General features: G+C 41.8%; 1 protein-coding gene across 1 annotated transcript; it reads right to left on the minus strand.

Moving 5' to 3' along the window:
- Window positions 1-1,721: 1,721 nt before the first annotated feature.
- Window positions 1,722-21,486, minus strand: LOC308409885 (uncharacterized protein; the record flags this gene model as incomplete). Its single annotated transcript, XM_080902885.1, has 6 exons — window positions 21,370-21,486; window positions 9,806-10,144; window positions 8,890-9,228; window positions 5,290-5,397; window positions 3,793-4,110; window positions 1,722-1,732 (listed from the first exon to the last, which is right to left on the minus strand). Exons 1-6 carry the CDS (start codon window positions 21,404-21,406, stop codon window positions 1,722-1,724), a joined length of 1,152 nt encoding a protein of 383 aa, XP_080759011.1. The 5' UTR covers window positions 21,407-21,486.
- Between the last annotated feature and the right edge of the window lie 2,247 nt (window positions 21,487-23,733).

Below are 23,733 nucleotides of genomic sequence, written 5' to 3' on the forward strand. Positions count from 1 at the left end.
CTGATTGGGCAGTCCACCGTTTTACCTCCCTCGTGGTCACGTCTTCCCTCCGTATGCTTTGTTTATACTGGGGAATGAGGAAGATGGCGTTGTGGTCAGACTTCCCAAAAGCCGGGTGTGAGACAGCTTTGTAGCCCTGCTTGTATGGCGTGTAGCAGTGATCCAAAATCCGATCCCCTCTCGTTGGACACGAGACATGCTGGTAAAAGTTTGGCATGACTTGTCTGAGGTTCGCTTTGTTAAAGTCTCCTGCTACAATGAGGGCTGCGCCCGGGTCCTTGTTTTGAAGCGAGCTCAGCACATCATGTAATTCGGACAAAGCCATACCTGTGTCCGCTTGGGGTGGGATGTAGACCACCGTGGCGATGACTGAGGTGAACTCACGGGGCAGATAGAAAGGGCGGCACTTAATGCTCAGGAACTCCAGATGTGGCGAGCAGCCGCTGGAGAGAGTAGAAATGCTCCTGGCATCACACCACTTTCTGTTTACCATGAAACACACTCCTCCACCTTTGGTTTTGCTCGACTCTGCCGTTCTGTCCGCGCGGAGCACAAAGAATGAATCCGACGGAGTTACGGCCTGGTCCGGCACGGTGGGGGTCAGCCATGTCTCCGTGAAGCACAGAATGTTGCAGTCCCTCATGTCACGTTGGAAGGTGACCCTTGCTCTTAGGTCATCGAGCTTGTTCTCCATGGATTGTACATTGGCCAGTAGGATACTCGGCAGTGGTGCGCGATGCGCCTGCTGTCTCAGTCTGTTCCTAATACCAGCGCGTTTTCCCCGGCGCTTCTTTGTTCTGCGCCTCGGATGAGCGGCCCGTCCTTTGTTGTTCTCCGCGCCGCGTAGAATCTCTGGCGGCCAGGAAGGGTCAGGTTTAAAAGTGTCCAAGATTAGATGTGCAACCTTGGCACCGATGTTTGCAAGTGATCCGCTGTCGTATACTATAAGACTAGAGGACTTTGGGATGTAAACCAGAGCAAAAAATAAGTAAAAAACAAGAAAAGTGGATAGTCGGAGCGGAGCGGTCAGGAAGGCGTCTGGACGTGGCCGCGCCATCTTGTAATCACAAGATTAGGAGGCAGGAGTCTCAGCAGCTCTGTTTGCTGAGGACATTGTGATCTGTAGTGAGAGCAGGAAGCAGGTGGGTGGAAGAGAGCCTGGACAGGTGGAGGTATGCTCTGAAGAGAAGAGTGTGTGTGAAGAAGCTGGAGACACGACAGTGAAGATGAAGGAGTGGAGGTGGTGATGGTGGATCAGTTTAAATACATGAAGTCCTCCATACAAAGCAGCAAAGTCCAAAAGAGGTGAAGTGACAGTATAGCAGGATGGAGTGGGTGCACACATGTATCAGCTGTGATCTGTGACAGGAGGACAGCAGCTACAGTCAACATGAAGCTTTACAGCCTAGTGAGGCTGTGATGATGGAGACATGACACAACGACAGGAGGCGACCTGGAGGTGGCAGAGTAGAAGATTTGAATCATGTGACCCACAGGTACAAGTTATTATGAAGAGATACCAGAAAGTCTGTCGCCAAGACAACCAAGTATGACAGTGTGAACAACACAACCCTGTCACAGAGCAGCATCACTGTGAGCTCCAGCATGTGCATTTAAAACACTATATTTATGAAGTTATGCTTCTATCTTACTGTCTGTGAAATGTTCTGTGGAAATGACACGTCCACACTTTTTAATGGGCCCACAGTAACCAGAGATCATTAAAGCTGCACTAAGGAAACAAAGAGGAAAGACTTATAGTGTTATATCCAAGTTTGCTCTGTGACATTCATTTTGTAACACAGCTTGTAAAACTGTTGCAGCTTCATGTCACTTGCACATGGATCCTTGTAAGAAAGCTCATTGAAATGACTGAACAGGGCACGCTTGTTCTGATGTGCTGGGATTTGACCACAGCCTCCTCCAGGGTTCACTGACAATGGTCCAAAGAAGAGAAGCTGTCCAGTGAGCAGCAGCTCTGTGTGAAAATACCTGGTTGGTGTGGATGTTTCTAGCAGGAGAAGCAAATCTGACATCATCTCAAAGCAGTTCTTCAAACATGAAAATCACTTCACTGGATTCAAATCCACCAAGTCTGGATCCAATAGAGCAGCTGTAGCTGTGGTGGAAGTGGATATTTGCATCATGATGTGGAGATGACACGTGTGCAGTAACTGTGTGACACTATCATGTTAACATGGTGAAAATGTGTCCTTGTTAAAACTGTACTACAAAGAATGAAGCAGCTCTGAAGGAAAAAGGGCTCCAGCCCATTACTAACAAGGTGGACCTAATGAAGTGGCGAGGAAGTGTGGTAGTAATGGCTTGTTTGTAAAAGCCAAAAATCAAACACATGATTTTAGCTCTGTACGTTCCACTTTTTGGGTCTCAGATGATAAAGAAGCAGATTATTTACATCTATAACTGCTTATTCAGCTCCTGGTGGTGGGAGGTGGATTCAGGCCGACGTTCATCAAACCTAAATGAATTATTTGTCCTAACAGTAAGAGGCCACATGTATTAATGAGTGCTGGAAACCTCCATGTGTGTCTGCACAGGTGGAGATCACTGGAGAAGCTGAAAGCTTTGGTGCTTTTCTACTAGTTGGGACGACTCTGTGAAAATCTGCTGACAGTCTGAGCAAGTTTTTGGACTCTTGCTCACAAAGTAAAAGACATTTTACAAAGTGAACAGAAAAGAAACTTGTTCTGAGTGTGAGTGTTGTTGTGGATGCTGATGGATTGTTTCATGTTCTTCTGTTTCAAGTTGAATGAACAGCTCGTCTCCATGTTTATAAGCTCACATGATGCCTGTGCTCTCCACAGTTTGATTGTACGGATCAAAGTATCAGTGTGTTTATCACTGTGTTCATTTTATAGGTAACATGTAAAGACAGCTGAACAGTGAAACAGTGAAACGTCCAGTGTGCAGAAAATGACTGAAGCAGAACTTACTCAGTAATGACTTCGGCTGCTACGATACTGAAAATGATTCACAGACAATTTGCATCTTTCCTATAAAATACCTGAAGTTCAACCAGATTAAGACTCCACGATACGGCCCACAGCCCAGCAAGTACAGGGTTTTATTGTTTCCTGCAAAAACCTGACTCGGTGTCCACGTCCACCATAAACAGAAGACAGCATGAAAGTAAATACAGAGGGTTCACTGCAAAGTGAAAGCCACTCATCACCCTCAAGAATACAAAGGCTTGATTGGCCTATGGAAGAAAAAAGTATGGAGAAGGTGTGGAACAGCTCATGATACAAAGTATACTGCATCACCTGTAACACTGCGTGATGGTTTGGGCATGCACTGCCAGTGGCACTGGGACAATGCTGGGGGGGAACCTGAAGAACTGAAGGTGAACCCATTTTATGTAAAATCCTCTTTTCCTGGTGTTTCTGTCATATCATATTATCCAAAATTATTCAAGGCAGAGACCAATAAAATTTCTGTCTTAAGAGGTGAAAGCAGATTATAGATGTGAATTATTTCCTCTCAGCTGCACGTGTAGCTTGTAATGGAAAATATTTGATGCTTCTCTACTAAGTTTTCAGCTATCAAAGCAATTTCTTACTTCATGCCTTATTCATCCATTCACACACACATTCATGCAAACACTTTTGTCTAAGCATAAGTGATTCCTATCACTCACATCTATTTGATCTGGCTAAAAGTTCTTTCATATACAGAGAACAAGGCCCGGGTGTCACAGTGGCATCACTCAACATAAATGCAAGGAGATTTAAACAATCGCCCTGACCTTTGACCTGTATCTACAGCACTGACCTCTGACTTTCAGCTCCACCTTTCTCTTCAGCAGGATGTTTCCCTTCCTGCTGTAGACGGTGCAGGTGTAGATTCCAGCCTCTGTGGGGTGTTTCAGGGTCAGACTGAGGTCTCCAGTTTTCAGCAGGTCTTTATTCAACTTTGTTCGGCCTCTGTAATCCTGGTGCTGTTCTTCAGGCTGGTCAGAGCCGTTCTCATACACGTGCACCTTCATGTCACTCTTCTTCCACTCCACTTTAGCATCATGAGGTAGGTGAGCTGTAGTTTTGCAAAGTAGGTAGACCGTCTCCACCCCTGAATCTGCCATCACCTGGGGGACTGAGGGGACAACAAAGCACAGCATGAGCATTTTTTTTAAAGTGAAAACATGTTTGACTGGTTCCAGTAAGACTCATCACTCAACTAAGCTCAGTCACACATCTCCCTCTCTTCCATTCAGTTAAACTGAATAGAAGGAGGAGGAGTGGCAGCTGTAATTACCTCCAGCTCATCAATAAACCAAAGACCAAGACACAGTGATAATTCATTTGAAGGGCTGACTCTGAGATGTTAGACATTAACTTGAAAACTCAACAACAAATAAAACGATTTTTTCTATTGTCCACCTGGCCTGGTCACAGTCCACAGGCCTGGCCTGAGCACACAGCATCATCAAGGCCCACAGCCACCCAGCACATCAGCTGTTCTCCTTGTTACCATCTGGCAGACGTTACAGGAGTCTGTCTGCTCAGACTACAAGACTCAAGAACAGTTTTTTACCACCAAGCCATACGACACCTCAACCACAACACTTAAACACACACAACACAGCACTCAGAAGCTACCCTGCAGCTTCACAAGTACTCTGTATAATCTGCACCGATCACTCCACTTTATTGTCATTGATATTTATATTTAAAAGTGCAATACTGTGATTTTCTGCTGCTCATTCCTGTGCAATATCCCATCTGCCCCCCGTCATATTTCTTTTCAAGATTTTATTTAATCACTAGTGTACATATATTTATATTTATATATACATATATATATTTAGTCATCTTTTCTCTTTGACCACGTCTCTCTAATATTTTGCTCTTTACTATTTTTCTATTTTTTTTTTTTTTTATTATATTTTATTATATCTTCTCCTACTGTACCATGCTGCTGAGTGACTGCTGCTCGTCAAACACATTTCATTGCAATGTTGACCCTGTGCTAACTTGCATATGACAAATAAAACTGAAACTGAAACTGGTCAGCTGGTTTGATTTCTCAACATTTTAATTTGATTAAAATGTTCAGTTCAATTCGGTTGAATTTTATTTATACAGCGCCAAATCACAACTGCAGTTGTGTTAAAGAGCTTTGTATTGTAACGTAGACCCCACAATAATACAAAGAAAACTAAGATCCCAACAATCATATGACCCCCATGAGCAAGAGCTTTGGTGAAACATGGGGAAGTAACTGTGTGAACAGGAGTTAAAACACACACACACACACACACACACACCATACCTTTGTTGAGTAATCTCCTCACATATACTGAAAGACCCACAATGACAGCAAGTGCAACAAGCAGGAAGGCCAGGAGGACCGAGGCCTCAGCTGGGAACATGTACGGCTCTGTAACAAAGAATGAAGTCAACAGGATCAATTATTTAAAATCCACAACCAAACTGAAAGAGCAGTGAACACAACATCAGACTGAGAAAAGAACAGGAAACTAACTGAGTGATGACAAAGGTCACAAAGGTCATGTCTCATCAGGACTAAAAAAGACAGAAAGTGACCACAGAAGTGACCGAGCTCCAGCTATTTGTGGGCTCAGTCCACTCAAAAGGACTCAATCCAGTCATTTACATATAATCCAGTGGAAGAAGCATAAAACACAAGCACTTTTTTAATGTCTAACTTGAGTGGAAAGCCTGTAGCCCACCTCCAAAACTCTGTACCTGCATACTGTCGTATGTCTTAATGTGAACTCTAAGATAAAAGATAAAAACAAAACAAAAACTGAGAGTATGATGGTAAACATGCTGCTAAATGTGAGAAATGCTCACTTGTAAAAATGCTTCGCACACTGTTTCAATTTCCAGAGTTACTGAGAACATTCAGAAATGTGCAGATTGATATTTACACAAATATACTGAGAGCTGCAAACTTGTAATTCAAAATTTGTTCATATTTATTTAATTTTGTTTACTTACAACAACAACTCTGATTAAAACCTCTCAGATCTGTGAATATAACGGCTTCACTGGACTCTTTAGAGTCACTAATTTACGAATTCATGCACTGACTTATACCACACTATATGGTAACTTGCAGTGTGGAGTGAAGGGTGGAGAAGCTGGAAGTAGAGCTCAACCAATTAGAAAGCAGTAGACTGAGCACTCTGTCCTCTGTCTGATAACGGTCCTAGCTAACTAGCTCTCCAGCACAAATACACTGATCAGTGTGCTGCCCTGACGTTAGCGTGGATATTTGACACACATTCAGTCCTGCAGTGTGTTCTCACTCAGTTTGTCCCACTGTGGGCGTAAAAGAGGACTGTTAGATTTACCCATGTTTATTATGCTAATAGGAAACTGTACCAAGCAGTTCCTGTCGTCTCATTAGTCCCAACATTGTCAGACATTCATATAAGCAAGAGGACACCTTACAAACTACTGAGGACAAAATGGACCAGGCTGCTGCATCATTCCTCACTTTGATTCTCAGGGTCATTTTGTATGTATCAGGGATGATCAGGAAGAGGAGTACAGAAGTCTGGTGAGGAACTTTGTCACATGGAGTCACACAAACCACCTGCAACTCAACACCTCAAAGACTAAGGAACTGGTTGTGGACTTCGGGAGGTCCAGAGAAGGTCCACTGCCGGTTCAGATAGAGGGGGAGGAGGTGGAGGTGGTCAACAAGTACAAGTACCTCGGGCTGTGGGTGGACAACAAACTGGACTGGTCATGCAACACAGAGCACCTGTATAAAAAATCCCAAAGCCGACTGTACTTGCTCAGGAGGCTGAGGTCTTTTAACATCTGCAGGAAGCTCCTGAGGATGTTTTACCAGTCAGTGGTCGCAGGAGTCCTTTTCTATGCTGTGGTGTGCTGGGGGAGCAGCACAGCAAAGAAGGACTCATCCAGGCTGGAGAAACTGATCAGGAGGGCTAGCTCTGTGGTCGGCATGAAGCTGGACACTCTGGTGACAGTGGCAGAGAAGAGGACCTTAAAGAAACTGATGGACATTATGGACAATGCTGGGCATCCTCTGCACACGGCCATAAACAATCAGAAGAGTCTGTTCAGTGACAGGTTGCTTCTCCCAAAGACAAGAACTAACAGACTTAAAAACTCCTTTGTCCCACACGCCATCAGACTGTTTAACTCCTCTCTGGAGGGGAGAGGGAGGGGAGACAGGGGGACAAGGGAGGGGGGAACAACTGAGTTGTAGGGGCTTTTCTACACTGTGCAATATTTGCAATATTTGCAATTTTTGTTTTGTCCTTTTTCTTATATTTGACTGTGCAATAACCACTGTGCAATATACTCACTCAAATGAGCAATCCTAGTTATCCATATTGTATATTCTGTATCTATGTATGTGTATATGTGTATATAACTTATTTCAGTGCTTTGCTACTGGAAACTGAATTTCCCAGAGGAACCCACCCGAGGGATTAATAAAGTTTCATCTTATTCAAGATTGCTTCAGTCACTCCTTCACTGAAAAAACCTTCCTTAGACAACTTTAACAACCTCCGTCCAATTTCTAATCTACCCTTCATCGCTAAAATACTCAACAAAGTAGTTGCAGCTCCACTTCATTCATTCACACCTGGTTAATAATAACATCTATGAGAGACTTCAGTCTGGTTTTTGTCTCAGTACAGAAACTGCTTTACTTAAAGTCACTGACGATCTTCTAATCGGAGCTGACTCTGGTCTTCTCAACATCCTCGTCCTTTTGGATCTGACCTCAACACCATCTCTCACTCCATCCTTCTAAGCAGACTTTCCCCTCTCTGCGTCACTGACACACCCCTCGCCTGGTTTCAATCATATCTCCTTGACCGCTCCCAGTTTATTCACCTTAAATCATTCCGGTCTCATCTATTCCCGGTCAATTCTGGTGTACCCCAGGATTCATTCTTAGGCCAACTTCTGTTCATAAGTTACATCCTCCCTCTTGGTACCATTTTCTGTAAATTTGATCTTCAATTTCACAGTTTTGCTGATGACACCCAGTTAGATCTCTCCTGCAGGCCTGATTCCTCCCTCCCAGAATGCCTATCTGACTTAAAACCTGGTTCAGCTCTAATTTCCTTAAGCTTAATGAGGATGAAAATGAAATCCTCCTTATTGGCGCTAAATTCACTATCCTATATATGTCACATCAATAATCTGACCTGTTCTGCCTATTTTTTCCATCTACGCAACATTAACAGATTACGTCCTTCTCTTTCCACCCTGTCTGCATCCATTCCTGTTCATAGTCTTGTTACCTCCTGTATTGACTACTGCATTTCTCTTCTGCATGATCTCCCCCATAAATCCCTCCATAAGCTTCATACTGGTTCAGAACTCTGCTGCCTGCATTATCACCAGAACCCCTCCTACCAGCACATCACCACCATTCTTCAGGAACTTCACTGGCTCCCTGTGAAACTCCGGATAGTGTACAAACTTCTTCTGCTCACCTTCAAGGCCCTTCATAACCTTGCTCCTCCTCAGCTTTCTGACCTGTTAAGCACTATCACTTTGATCTTCTTCTATCCAGCTTGCTGTCCCTCCTTTCGGCCTCACCACCATGGGAAGCAGAGCTTTCAGCTGCTCTGCTCCCAGGCTGTGGAACTCTCTACCCCCAGATATAAGAAACATCGGTTCTCTTTCCCAGTTTAAATCTCAACTCAAAACCCATCTGTTCAAATCTGCATATTCACTGTGAACCTATTGTTTGTTTATTTTACCTTGTGCTTTTGTTTTCTTATTTTTCTTCATTGTCATTGTTCTATTATGTGTTTTATTTATTGTTAAGTGTCCTTGGGTGTCTTGAAAGGTGCTTTAAAATAAAATGTATTATTATTATTATTATTAAGTATCGGAGTGTGCTGCTGACCTTTGACCTGCAGCTGAACATCTGTCAGTCTGGGTTCTTCTCCCGTCACTCTGATGGTGCAGGTGTAGTTGCTGCTGTCAAAGATGTGGGGTTTCCTCAGAGTGAGGCTGAAGTCTCCAGTCTGCAGAGCGTCAGTCTTCATGGATGTTCGGTCTCTGTAACGCTGGTTTTGATCTGTCAGCTCGTCCTCTTCCTGCTGACGCTGGTGGACGGTTGGAGGATTGAGGTCGTAGCGGCTCCACACCACTGTGGAGGGTCCAGATACAAACGGGATGTGACAGGGCAGCAGGGCTGACTCCGCCCCCTCGTACACCTCCAGGGTGAAGACTTGGTGGGACACTGTGAGGACGCAGAGACACATGAATCAGCTGTGTGCAGGTCACATGACTAAATAGAGACCATTTGTAATAGATTTTGTCAGCATAAGAATCACGAGGGAACAATACCGAGTAAACTGTCTTAAACATAACTGCAGGAAAATATAATTATTGAAGAGTTACTGAATATCTCATTGTTCACTTTGTTCTACCTTCATAAATTATGCTGGATTACACTTTAAACACCATTTGTTTCTGCTACACTAGACCAGCACCGAATCAAGGTTAAAATTGAACCACGAGGACTTCAAGCACCTCTGGAATAGAATAGAATTAAATACAATAGAACAGAAAAGCGCATCAGTTCCAGGGATGCTCAGTATGTGTGTTAAATTTAAATAAAAACAGAACGTAAAGATTGATAAAGCCAAAAGTTACTCATAATAGAAAAAATATTTGAAAAAAATAATATAAAATGTTTATATTTTATGTTATAGGAAATATGAAAAATATTTACTCAGTTTGAAATCGAGGGCAGCAACACGTCTCCTCTGACCTCTGACCTGTATGTACAGCAGGTTTTATAGTGTGTTGCTGACCTTTGACCTGCAGCTCTACTTCTGTCAGTGTCCGTGTGTTTCCAAATGCAGTGATCGTGCAGGTGTAGGTGCCACTGTCAGAGGTGATGGGGTTCCTCAGAGTGAGGCTGAAGTCTCCGGTCCTCAGAGAGTCCGTCTTCATGGACGTTCTTCTCCTGTAACGCTGGTTTTGGGCTCTCAGTTCATCTCCTCTGAGGCTACGCTGGTGGACGATTGGAGGATCGAGGTCGTGGCGTGTCCACATTAGAGTTGGACGTGTAGTTACAGAGGTGTCCTGACAGAGCAGCAACACAGACTCCACCCCCTCATACACCTCCAGAGCAGAGGCATGCTGGGAAACTGAGGACACAGAGACAGAAACATGAACGCTGCCTCAGTTCACTCAGAGAGCTTTCAGAGTTTGGAGTCCACACAAATATAAGAGGACATAAAACATCTGTCCTCAGGTCAATAATGAGATCTTCTGTCTTCAGATGTTATTAGAGCTGAACTGTTAGACTGCAAAGCACAGTCTTGTTTTATTGTACAAATAGAAATGTTTTGTTATTGTAAATAGGTTTTTCTTATTCCACAGGTGAAGCTTTCACTACATTTCCCCCTTTTAAAAAATATCAGTGGTTCAAACAGATCAGATCCAAGCATCCAGAGTCCATCACTGCAGCAGAAAATAGAACAAAGACCTTAAAGTTAATCCACCTTATGAAGGAGCTCAGTCAGACTGACTCTGAGACTCTGTGTAAATGTGTGAATTAACTGATGTCTGCATAGTAAAAACTGTTGCCACGGCTAACATTAGGTTTTGTTTTGGTTCAACAGCTTAATGTGACCTTTGACAGCTGCATATCGTCCTCTCCAGGTACAGCCTAGTGTTTGTGTAGAGCGATTATTTTAAATATAAAAATGTCTTTATATCGTTTAACTATCAGTGTGGCTGGTGGATCTAAACATTCAGCACAATGTCAGACAGCACCTCCCATCATCGCCACATCGGCATTGCAGAGAAACAGTCAGTAAATCTTGCTCCATCCAGCACCACAGTGACATATATGTGCTGGGTGGGTGGTGATAGCCACTACACAGCAGAGATGTGTGCTTACATGTTAGGAAGAGGTTTCTACATCGCTTAGTGCTGATCTGCTATTTTCAACATCTCTCTGTGCGACTCACACAGAGAGGGATCAGGTGGTGCTGACGTAGTTTGATCATCTGCAATGTGTCAGAGCGACTCTGCTTACCTCTGCTTCACCAACACTGTTTCTCTCTCTGTGCGACTCTGCTGGGGAGACAACGGTCAGGTCGCTTGGAGAGCATTTAGGCATTTGAGTTTTCAGTACTCGTGTGTAACACCAGTGATTCCAGGTTTTTAGGGGGGGCTCAGCCCTCAATCATGATGCTGTGCAGACGATGCTTTGCAATTGCAATGTTACCTTTTAAAGAAACTCATTTACCTGCATGACCTGTTGTAGTGTCTAACAATTCAGAATGCATGATCACAGATTTCAGTATAATACACCAGCTTTAAGGTGAAACCTTTAGTTATTAAATCTGAGCCAAAGGCTCAGCCATGTTGAACTGAATTTTCCAAAAAAAGTTTAAGAATAATTTGTAATAAAGCAGATGAAGAGAAACTTGCACAACATTGTTTCAGTCTCCATTGTCCACCAAATATAGTAATTAAAGCAGCATTAACCAACACAGACACTTGAAAGTCTCCCTGCCACTACAACAGCTGGACAAATATATGTCATTATATATTATACACTAATTTATATTATCCCGCCCACAGCATCACAACAGTCTCTACACAGCATACGATGATCTCAGCTACAGCCCAGAGACCTAATCTGCCCACTTATAACTCAGCTACAGATCTGACAGGTGTTCTGTGGTGGAGATGTCACAGCACACCTGAAATCTGGACCACACATTAAAGACCTGTGGCTGAACAGAAGAAACAGACTCAAACTGAGTCAAACAGTTTCCTGAAGTCTGTGATCCATTCATGAAATTACTGTTCAGTCAGATGAACATAAAAAAGGCACAAGCCTGCACAACAACACACACATATATTCTCACACCTTGGTGAGTACATCTAATTGACGTAATGCTTTCAAAGGCCGCTGACTGTAACCAACAAAAGTGAATGACTAAACCTAACCTTGACCTAATTCTAACCCTGAGACTAAAACCACATTTTGAGTCTCAAACATGCCTTCAAGCTTGTGGGGACGGGCATTTGGTCCCCACAAGAATGGTGGCACGACAATTTCTGTCCTCATAAAGATGTCTAAAAATGTACACACACACACACACACACACACACACACACACACACACACACACACACACACACACACACACACACAGCAGCTGATTGTAACATGAGCTCATCTGAAAGCCACCAAGAAGAATCCAGAGATTTGAAAGTTGCTGCTTTGGATTGTTAGTTTGATCTGAATCAGAATCCAGTGTTTGATGGAAATCTCCTCCTGCTGCACTTCAACACATTAAAGAGAGAGAGATGAAAGAAAAGCTGATGATGAGAGCAGAGAGAGGAAGGTGTACTTACCGTGCAGGAGGATCACAAACACCACAAACATCTTCATGTTCCTGTCAAACTCAGAGACTCTTTAAAAGCCCTTCAGGACATCAGCTCACAGCAGCTTCACTTTCCTCTGCTGATCATCTACTGACACTCTCACACTGCTTCACTGTCACAGCTCAGAGTTCAGCTTCACACTTTGTTAAAGCACATCTGTGGAATGAAGTCCGGCCGGCCACAGATCACTTCTGAGGAAAGAGGAGGACGTCGGCTTTCCTCCTAGTTTCACGCCCGAGCGCTGCGGGTGGAGGCGGCTGCTGCGGCCTCACCCTGACACGCACAAAGCTCCGCCTTCAGTCCTGACGCTGAAACATCCACTGTAGCTACAACGATGCAGATGTGACCCTCAGCAGCTGGATTTCCTCTCCATAGATGTGTTTCCATGCAGATCATGGACATAAAGCAGCTCCAGGATGAAGAGTGTGAAAGAACTTCTTCCACTACAGTATTCATTACAGCACTGTGGCACTCCACAAACCCTCACACTGTCTCAATCCCTGTTTCCAGTTTGACTGAGAGAAGGCCTGAAGCTCAGCCAATCACAGGACAGGAAGTGATCAGCTGACACAGTGATTTGAAGCTGTCAGGGTGAGGCTGCTTCATGCAGGTGTGAAACTATGAGGAAGCTGAACGCCTCCTCTTTCCTCAGCAGTGATCTGTGGCAGTCTGCCATCATGTTTGGCTGCTCACACTAAATGTGACTCACTGGAAGTAAAACTACACGTACACAGGTGTGTGTCAGGTATATTTAATTTTCTGTCAGGGACTGAAACTAACAAATATTTTCAGACACAGGAAAATTTGTGGAGGCAAAAATGTGTCTTTAAATGATCTTTAATCAAGTTTGGATTCAAACATTTGTAAAATACTTCATGTTATTTTTTATTTGTGTCTGGATTGAGGCACAAATGATTTTGTTTGTATATCTTAGTTTGTGCCTGATGATCACATCATACACAGCTGCAACTCTCAGAAGCCAAAATTCTTTCTGCATTATTTATTAGATTTTTACGCACCAGTCTACCGTTGCTTACAGCTCTGTCGACCGCTGTTGGGTTTTTAAATGACCTCCGACAAGAAAGCCTCTTTTCTGCTGTTTAATACAGGAGAAATTTAAATTTTTAAAATGATGCCAAACTGCAAAATGCTTGGCTGTCTCTAATAAAACCTCTGTAACTTTACCTGATGCTGCTGAAGAAAAGAAGAGTAATGTTCATATGTTGATTCATGGTTTTCTTCAGTTTTTGTTCTACTGCAGAATATTTTTAAGGTTGTCAGGCCAGGAAAATCTCCTTCATGTTTTTCTGTGTTTTAACCTCAGTTACTTTGACACAAAGGCATCTGCTGTGATGTTTACACCTCTGAGGAAGTCTCACAAGTGTCAGTGCAGATAAATGATCAGAATTATAATATTTATGACTGTCTGAGGAAAAATTGAATCAAATTGAATAGGGGATCAAACGGCATCAGATAATGAGCCACAGACAATCAACTCAGAGCCCACTGAGAGTAAATGGGGGGAAAGTGTTTACATTTGGAAGAGAGTGGCTTGACCAGTTTCCCTGGTTAAAACACAGTAAAGCTGACAACACGATGCACTGAATTTACTGTGGTGTGTGTGGAAAGACTGTATGGACAGCAATTTAAAAAAAAAGTGCACATATAAAACTGAGGTGTTAAAAATTTGTGTGCGCCTAAGAAAAAAAGTTGGTAGTTGCACCAGTGCAACCATGGCAAAAAGTTTCATTACTGCTTTTGCTGTAATGGTCATATTTTATTAGAAGTTTATTAGGAGTTTGTATTTTGAGATATTAGAATCAGAACAGAAAAGAAAAAGAAAGAAAGAAATTGGTGAAGAAGTTTACAGAAGGAGAGGGAGAGAAAAACACTGAGGATCTGCTGCAAACCTGTCCTAAGAAAAACAAACAAAACAAAAACAATCAACACACACACACACACACACACACACACACACACACACACACACACACACACACACACACACACACACACACACACACACACACACAACAAAACCAGACAACAGAGAAACTGCAGCCATGGTGCTGAAGTCACAGGGAGCCTGCAGGATCCCATCAGGCCCAGAGATCTGAGACCCAAGGACCCCCTCACCCCCAAGCCAGGGTGTGATGGAGCCAGGGGGGCCAGGCCCCACCAAGCAGCCATTAGCCAGAACACACCCGAGCACCAAGAACCACCAACTCACCAGAGGATGGGGGCACCAGCCACCAACAGAGAGTGTGGTGGGAAATAGTGTCTATTTTGATAGTTTATTAGAGATTTCCATCATGAATTCATTGTGGAAACTGAGCACAAGTTAAAGACCAAACACAACTAAATGTGTTTATCATCCAAATATAAAAGGGTGTTATAATAATATGTGGCTTACACGCCTGTTAAAACCTGCCTGGTGACAGATGACACTGACAGTAATCTGCTGATGATTGAACTGCAGATTTAATGCAGGAATATTTCCTGTTTGAACTCTTCAGGGACCCGTGTATTTCCTGAGCAAACACTCTTCTCCTCATGCTGCTGCTGTGCTGGCAGCTTTAAGATGCAACAATAAATATTTCTATTGATTTGCACAGAAAGCTTTGAAAAAGCAACAGAACAATAAAAGCAGCAGCAGCTCTGACTGTGTTCATACCAACTTAAATATGTCAAAGTCAGGTTTCTGTTTAAAACACTGAATGTTTGAGTTACAAATACACAGATTTAACTACATTAACTTAACTGTGGTGTAAAAACTGGATTCATTGACTGCTATGTAGCAAACATAGAGCTCAGTTTAACACACAGAGTAGAAAGGTCTGTATAAGAATGAAGCTGCTGATGCAGGACTGTACACATGTTCCTGTTTAGAGGCAAAGTCGCCCTCTACAATGTAGCAACAGGAAATAGAAACATAGTTTTATTTTCCTTCTTTTTCTTCTGGTTCAAGCTGAATACAGTTAGAATAAAAACTTAGACTAAAGTTTGTACTCACATATACTGATGTGATTTTATCATTATGTTAATACAGCACAAGGGTCAGTTAGCTTTGCACAAAAATACAAACATTGTTCCAACTTCCTGCTCTGACTCGGCCTCAGGATGTCTAGAAGCAAGAATCAAGCGCACCCAAAGGAAACAAGCGCACCAGTGGTCACGTGCTCAGCACACAGAGTGGGAATGACTGAAGGAGCTGCTGTGACGCAGCTATGATGCAGTTTTGTGTGACTGAGTGAGTTGATGGATCTGTAAGTGTTCTTACTTTGGCAGATTCATTAACATGATGCTGATTATAATCTGGCTGTAATCTCCTGCAATGACCACAATCAGCGGGATGAGGAATAAAGGACTTTTCTATGGTTTCCTTTAGCTGTTGCTAGCTTGCCATTTTTATGCCTCACTATTAGCAACTTGGAAGACATGCGCTATTTAGTAGGGGTGCAACGATACACAAAATTCACGGTTCGGTTCGATACTTTGGTGTCACGGTTCGATATTTTTTCGATACAAAAAAATGTTCATGCCTTTTTAATTTGTCATTTATTAAAATTATAAATATATATTTTAACTCAAAAGTACAGTTTTTAAATTTAACCCTAACCCTTGTGCGTGTTTTTTATTTTGACAGCGAATGCGCACCTGCGGACCACTTATGTGCAGCCCTGGTTATTTAGCTCGTCATATTGCAGCCACAGAAATTCTTTTGTCCATGAAACCATAAAGCTGCACTTTCTTTTTGCCTTATAGTCTGATTTGTCATAACTTTTCCGTTTTGTGGTAAGCTTTTCTTTGGCTGTCACTTCTTCACCCTGACCTGTCTTATTTGGCTCAGCAGAACTAAAATATATATCCTGCTGCTTTTACACACGCACTCACATAAGCTCAGCGATTCTCTGCGCGATCAACCTCTCACATGTTTAAGCTGCGGGAGATTTCACTTGTCATGTTTGCATAGTAAGCTAACGATTAATAAGACAATGTCAGAGGAATTGGTGCACAAATTATCATCACTCACAGATCAGTGCTGTCGCTCTCAGTTCACGCGATTGCAAAGTGAAAGCAAAAAAACAAGCGCAAATTCAAACGCGACTTCAATATGTCACATATTGACAGTGGCTCACCGATGCCAATGACATAATTACCCAGCTACATTTCCGAAAGAATGCAAAAGCATTGACATATATTTTTCCTACAATAGCCCGACGGGCAGGGCAGAGATAGATTTTGGTAGCCCGACTGGAAAAATCGCTAGCTCCAGGACGTTGGGTTAGCGATTTTGCGAGCCCTGTATCTGATTGAGGAATCACTCATCTTTGGAAAAGAGAGTTTATTACAGAGAAATGCCTCTTTCCAAAATAAAAGCTATACTATCCGCTTCTTCTGGGCTATATTCTCAGCAGCATATTAAACATGTCAGGTCCCCATAAGGAGAATCATGTGCTAACAGCTGTCTAAATGACTCGGGTAAAGTTTGTAGCATGCATGCTTGTTGTTTTTGTCTTTGCACTAGGATGATGTCGGCGTAAATGTGCAGTCATATTCGTTGTGTTCCCACTAGTGCTTTCAGGTTAATCTCGTTGAAATGACCTTAACGCCACAACACGGCAAATCTCCGTTAACGAGCTACCCCTGATAGCCCCGTGCATGGGGCTAGACGGCCAACACGTTAACGAGCTAACTGCGCTAACACACTAGTTCCCACCCATGTAATTGAGCATTGCGTGGCACATCCAACATACTGTTTTACTTTAGTCCATGACTCGCTTACCTTCAGGGTCATACGTCACATGAAAACCAAAATAATTCCAAACGCCAGGTCTGAATGAGGTTCAATTTGCCTGTTGCAAGGAGAGCTTAACTTCTGTCTCGCTAGCTTGCCCTGCGCTCTTCCTTCTGACTATGCTGTCTGTGTGGAGCGCTCAGTGGATCTGCGCTCGACAGTGCAGCCTAGGCGGAGTAGTCGAACACAGATTCACTGAGCGCTCCACACAGACAGCATCGTCAGAAGGAAAGTTGATAAAATAAATTACAAATGTTGTATTGTTCGATACATATGCGTACCGAACTGAAAGCACTGTATCGAACGGTTCAATATCGATACGAATATCGTTGCACCCCTACTATTTAGCCAATTCTGGGTCTGCAGTGACCCCTTGTGGACATTGTGAGATGTTGCTTATGTTGAGTAGATGATGTGTTGTGATTGTTTTCCTAGTTATCTATGACTCTACTAATTATAAAATTGCCCATTTCTGTTTCCAAACATTTAAAAATGCCCAACAGAATTATTTTGCCAAGTGCTGCTGCTTACTGCTTTTGCTATAATGGGAGTCATATTTTATTAGAAATTTATTAGGATTCTTTATTTTGAGATATTACAATCAGAACTGAAACGATAAAGAAGAAAGAAATTAGTGAGGAAGTTTACAGAAGCAGAGGGAGAGAAGAAAAACACAGAGGCTCTGCTCCAAACCTGCACAAAACCAACAACAGAGAAACCGTGGCAACAACCAAGATATGTACAAGTACCAGTAAATGATAACATTAAATGTTACTGAGCAGCACACAGGACTACATGATACGTTTAGAGGCAGCAGCCAACCAAGATAGTGTGTGTCTGTGAGTACGTGTGTGTGCACCTGTGTGTGCGTGCTTGTGTTCAGAAGGTTTCACCATGTAAATGTCTAATAGTAGGTATGTGGAGCCATAGCCCCCCCAGGAGATGAAGCAGGCATGGAGGAGATGCAGGCCCCAGACATCTAGATGCCCCCGGAGTACGAGAGCCCCACAGTGTAGAAGCCCCAGGGGGCCCCGGCGACGAGCCAGCAGGCTCCGCCGGCAGCCGGCTATGCCAGAGCAGACCACGCACCAGGCCCAGAGTCCTGAGACTCAAGGACCCCCCCCACACACACACACACACACACCTCAGCAGGGGCCCGACAGAGCCAAGCGGGCCAGGCCACACCAAGCAGATGCCGGGAGTGACTCAGTACACACCGGAGCACCCAGCCCTGGACAGGTGGACTGAAGGTCCACCTGTGAGACATGAAGTTAAAGACCCAGGATCCTGATCTCCATGGATGGAAAACAGAGAAATTTAATCAAGTGGAAGATCTTTCAGACTCATTGATCCAGCTCATTCTTTGGATATAATCAGAACTATTAATCAGCATCATTTTGTATTTCTGTTGGAAAATCAGACAAACACAAAAACATTATTATATTTTGAAAAATACTGACAGCCAGCAGTGCTCCCCTCAGCCTCCCAGTAGATGCAGCTGTGGTATAAACGTCTAAATCCTGCATCACTTTGTTCTTGTGTCTTGTTCACAGATACTCCTCTCATGAGAGTAAAGAGTAACTTGATTATTTAGAATTCCCTAATGCACCAAAGGCTAAATAGATCATATATATAGTGATCCGTGTGTAAATAATTGTTGAGAATACATTTTTTAAACTCAAATGAAGCTGGGACTCAAACAGCAGAACATTTTTATACCACATTTGTCTTTTTTAATTCCTTGAATATAATGGTATCTTTAAAAATTCTATTCATTATTAATATTATTATTATCATTATTATTATTATTATTACTACAACTGAAGAAGCTTCTCGGATGAGAGGTGAAACGTCTTCAAGGAAACTTAAAGTCCAGAGTTTTTCTTTCCAAGCTCCTTAGACTACGATGACTGAGAACCTTCACAGACATTCCTGATTATTATTATTTGCTTTCGTTTATGTATTTATGCTCTTTTAGTGTTTTTATTTAATTGTTCACCTGGTTTACTAAGTTGTATTTGACATTTCTGTTCAGCCTGGAGACAGATTTACATTTCCAAATATCACCGTGTTTATTTCCGGTTTGTTGTCACCGTTGATCAGGTGCACAGTGCTGTGTTTTTTTTTTCTTTCTTTTTTCTTAGTAAAATTAACATACAAACAAAATGCACCATATATTATACATTCAGAGAATAGACATTCCTTACATATTAGCAACGTTCATACATAGGAAAAAGAAACTATAAAGATGGGGTCACATAATTTAACAGATTATTAACTCACTAAATCAAAATCTTCCATAAAGGAAACAAAAAAAGCAGCCTTTTTCTTTTTAAGTAAAGTCAAAGATTTAACCAACAGGTTTCAGTTGTTTTTCCAGTAAGCCAGTGTTGGTTTGGTCTTAAAAAAACGACATTTATGTATAAAATGCTTGCACAAGATTAATAACACATTAACACCATAATTAGCTTTCTTTTCTTTCAAAAACACTCCAAACATTATCATATTTAAGGTAAATGGGGTAATTTGAATCCCACTGGAATAAAGCCAGGTATGAAAATCCAACCAAAATATTTGTATAAAATTGCACAAAAAGAATAGATGGTCCAAATCCTCCTCTTCTGTTTCACAAAATACACAATTACCCGTTTCTATTTTGAATCTATCACCAAGGAGTCTATTTGTCAGGTAAATTTTATTCAAAACTTTAAATTGGACTTCTTTCCCTTTAGGAGGGATAGGGAAGGTGATATAATCAGTTCTTATTCTTTCAATTTCTTCCCTTTGGAAATCTTTTAATGTGTAATTACGTCTAAGTAAATTTGGAGAATAAAGACTCCTTAATGAAGATCTTAGAAACTTATTATTTCTTTTAACATCACAAAACTGAAAACCATAATTGCCTTAACTTGGGGGAGATGTCAGAATATATTATATCATTTACAACTATGTTTTTAAGTGACAATGGAATGGATTTTAAACCCGATTAAATTTACTTTTAGAACATTGGATATTAAACTTTTGGCAAAAATCTTGATGTCCTAGAACATGTCCTTCCTCATCTACAAAATGGGCAATTGCCCAAACACCTTTAGATAACCAATCTTGAATAAAAATAGATTTTCTATTCATCAGTATATATCTATTGTTCCAAATTGGGCTATTATATGGAGTGAAATTATGTTTAAATAACATTTTCCAATAAAGAAGGACCTGTATATGGAATTCAGAGAGTTTAACAGGTAGCTTAGTAATTTCAAAGTCACACTTTAGGAGAAAATCGATGCCCCCCAGTGTGTTAAAGACCTTACTTGGTATAAAAAACCAAATGGAGTGTGGATTATTTAGGAAGGATTTTAACCATTTAAGTTTCAAAACACCATTCATTATATCAAAGTCAACTGCGTTTCCACCAGCTTCAATGTATGATTTAACCAAATCACTTATTGCTCCAAATAAAATTAAAATTCAAGCTATTAATTGTTTTAATAACTTTATTTGATATTGATAAAGAGTAAGCTGGATATATAAATCTAGATAAACTATCCATTTTGGTTAATAATATTCTTTCGTACAGTAATTGTGAATGACACTCCTTTAACGCCAGTAGTTCACATTTATTTAAATTTAACTTTAAGCCTGAAGCTTTTGAGAATGTAGTGATTATTTGTTTTACCAGGGGAATCTGATGTTCATTTTTTAAGAAAAGAGTAGTGTAATTATTAAAAAATTATCCATAATCTCATTTCCGGCAACGCTGCTGTTTTTTTTAATTAGAATTGCGAGCATCTCCACAACCATTATGAATAACAACGGAGAGCTTCCACACCCTCCTGTGCTGTGTTTAGTGCGGAGAAACGGAGCTCAGAGGGCTGAATGAGCTCGGCTCAGACCGGAAACAGCGCAGACACGAGGCTACGTTAGCATGGTTAGCTAGCTCGGCCATACCGGAAGTGTCCAATCTGTGACTACAAAGTCCACAGTCTGTTAGTCTGGTCTGTTTCTAACCTTCTCTCATACTTTTACTATTAAAGCCTCGTCATCTGTATTTCCAACACTGTGTGAATTTCCATGACGTCAGAGGCGCGAGCTGCACCTGAGTGTAGCACTTCCGCTCACAGAGGACTGTCTGCGGAGCTGCTGCAGGTTAAACAGAGACTTTCTTACCGTTCATGAGGAGCAGGAGCACCACCAGCGTCTTCATCCTCCTTTAAAAACAAACCGACACAAAGTCCCGTTAAATCCTCTGCTGACCCAACGAACCCACAGCTGGACACACCTGCAGCTCCAAACACGCCCACGCACAAAGTTTACTTTCTGTTTAACAGGAAGTCTCCGTGTGTCGCCGATATCAGATAATAAAATGTGAAGTAGATTTGAAATAAAACGTATAAATGTGCCACATGAACACAAACAGCTGGATCATTGTGGTCTGTCAGGCCTGTTAAAGAAAGTCTGAGGCTCAGTGATGTTTGTGGGAATAGTTCATGGAGCTGTGATAGAATAGAATAGAATAGAATAGAATAGAATAGAATAGAATAGAATTCAACTTTATTGTCATTGCACATGCACAGGTACAGGGCAACGAAATGCAGTTTGCATCCATCCAGAAGTGCTTTAGTGATATAGATATATTACAATATATATTAGCAATAATATAGATATGTGAGTACATTACAGAAATGGGTCTATTATGTTATAATGTACACGGTATGAAGTATGTTGTGAATATTCTATAACTATAAGTATGTACAGACTGTAGTGAGTACAAGCTATGTACAGGCTATGAACAGGATATAAATATGAAAAACTATACAGAATATGAAATAAATAACTTTACAGAAATCTGAGATATACAGCTATACAGAAATGGGAACTATGCAAGTTGTAAACAGTTGTAGGATTAAAGATTATTGAATGTACAGAATGATTATTTACACAGAGCTATACAGTAGTGCAGTTAAGATAAGTGAGGGTGTAGATAGTTTCTACAGAGGCTATATAAAGTGCTAGTGGTTGTGAGTGGTGGTTCAGTCCATGTTATTATTGTGTTTGAGGGTACAGTTGTCCATTGTGGGGGTGTGTATGTTCAGTCCATGAGTTTAACGTGGGTCAGATGTCAGGAGGCAGAGTTCAGGAGTCTGACAGCTGTGGGGAAGAAGCTGTTCCGGTACCTGGTGGTCTTAGTCCGGAGGCTCCTGTGGCGCCTCCCAGAGGGCAGGAGGGTGAAGAGTCCATGTGATGGGTGACTGGGGTCTTTGATGATTTTCCCAGCCCTTTTCAGACACCTGATCACCTTCATGCAGGAAGTGAACTTTATTATGGTGAAATTATAAAAGCGTTTCTATTTAAAATATGTTTTACAGTTTTTGCCCGTTGCTTGAACACTATAAACCCATGCTTAGACTAAAGTAACACAACGTGAAGCTGTTGTTACCATACCTCAAACACATGTACCCCTACCTTAAACAAAAGCGCTGCTTTGCACCCCAGTACCAATTATGCAACACACCTACTCCCTCATGCAACACACATGGTCCTGCATGCTACACTCTATTTCATACATAAGACACTTCGCTCACAAAATGAAATCTCAGGGTGCCATTCGGAAAACACATGTATCCAAAATACAAAACACATCGGGTAATTGCAACCACTCAAATACACACCTGAAGGCACCTACTTGCAAAACCGAACACCAATTAGCCAACTACAAAAAGCCCTCAGCGTAGCCATTCCAAGAACTTTGCAAGCATGGATGGAGGGAGAGCAAGAGGATATTTACCCCGGTGCCTAGCGGGAGAGGACATTGCTTGCGATGTTGATGAGGTCCTGTGGCCAGACCCCAACAGACGGCGGGATCCATGAGCCCACTTATGCACAATTGTCATGGTTTTTTGTGTTTACAGTATAGTGTTTTTTCTATTGCAGTACTATTGTGTTGTTGTTGTTTTATTTGCTGTACCTGTATTCATGGTACTGCAATGTACAGTATTGAGTAGGTCTATTTGCGTTTATGGTTGTTTGGAAATGTGTCTCCTGTAAATGTGCCTTCTGAATAAACAATGGGAATCAAGGACTGCAGTGTTTTATGTACAGCAGACTAGTGTGTTCCCCCTGATCTGTGAGTGTTTGCATATGGTGCAGGTATGTGTCATTTTGTCAACAGAGTTACATTTTGACAAAGGAATGTTAGGTTTTGACAGCAGAGTTTAGGTTTTGGGAGTAGAGTTCCAATTTGGCACAGATGTGAATAGTATATTTCCCAGTGTTGTGTCATGTGTACTTGTGTGTACAGTTTTGGCACAGCGAGCGGGGTTTTGCAAAATGTGTTCAAGCAGTGGGCAAAAACTGTAAATAGAAACACATCCTGTTAAAATCTGATTCATGAGGCAGTAATAAGATCTGCAACAGATTAATAACATAATGTGAGTTATGGAAGAGCCTCAATAAATTAAGAGTAGTATCATCACCTTTCATTAATTTGAGATCTGACATAACCTTTTATAAATGTGATTTATGATGTAAATG

The sequence above is a fragment of the Rhamphochromis sp. 'chilingali' genome (genome assembly GCF_963969265.1).
Source record: "Rhamphochromis sp. 'chilingali' genome assembly, chromosome: 1".
NCBI classification, from domain to species: Eukaryota; Metazoa; Chordata; class Actinopteri; order Cichliformes; family Cichlidae; genus Rhamphochromis; species Rhamphochromis sp. 'chilingali'.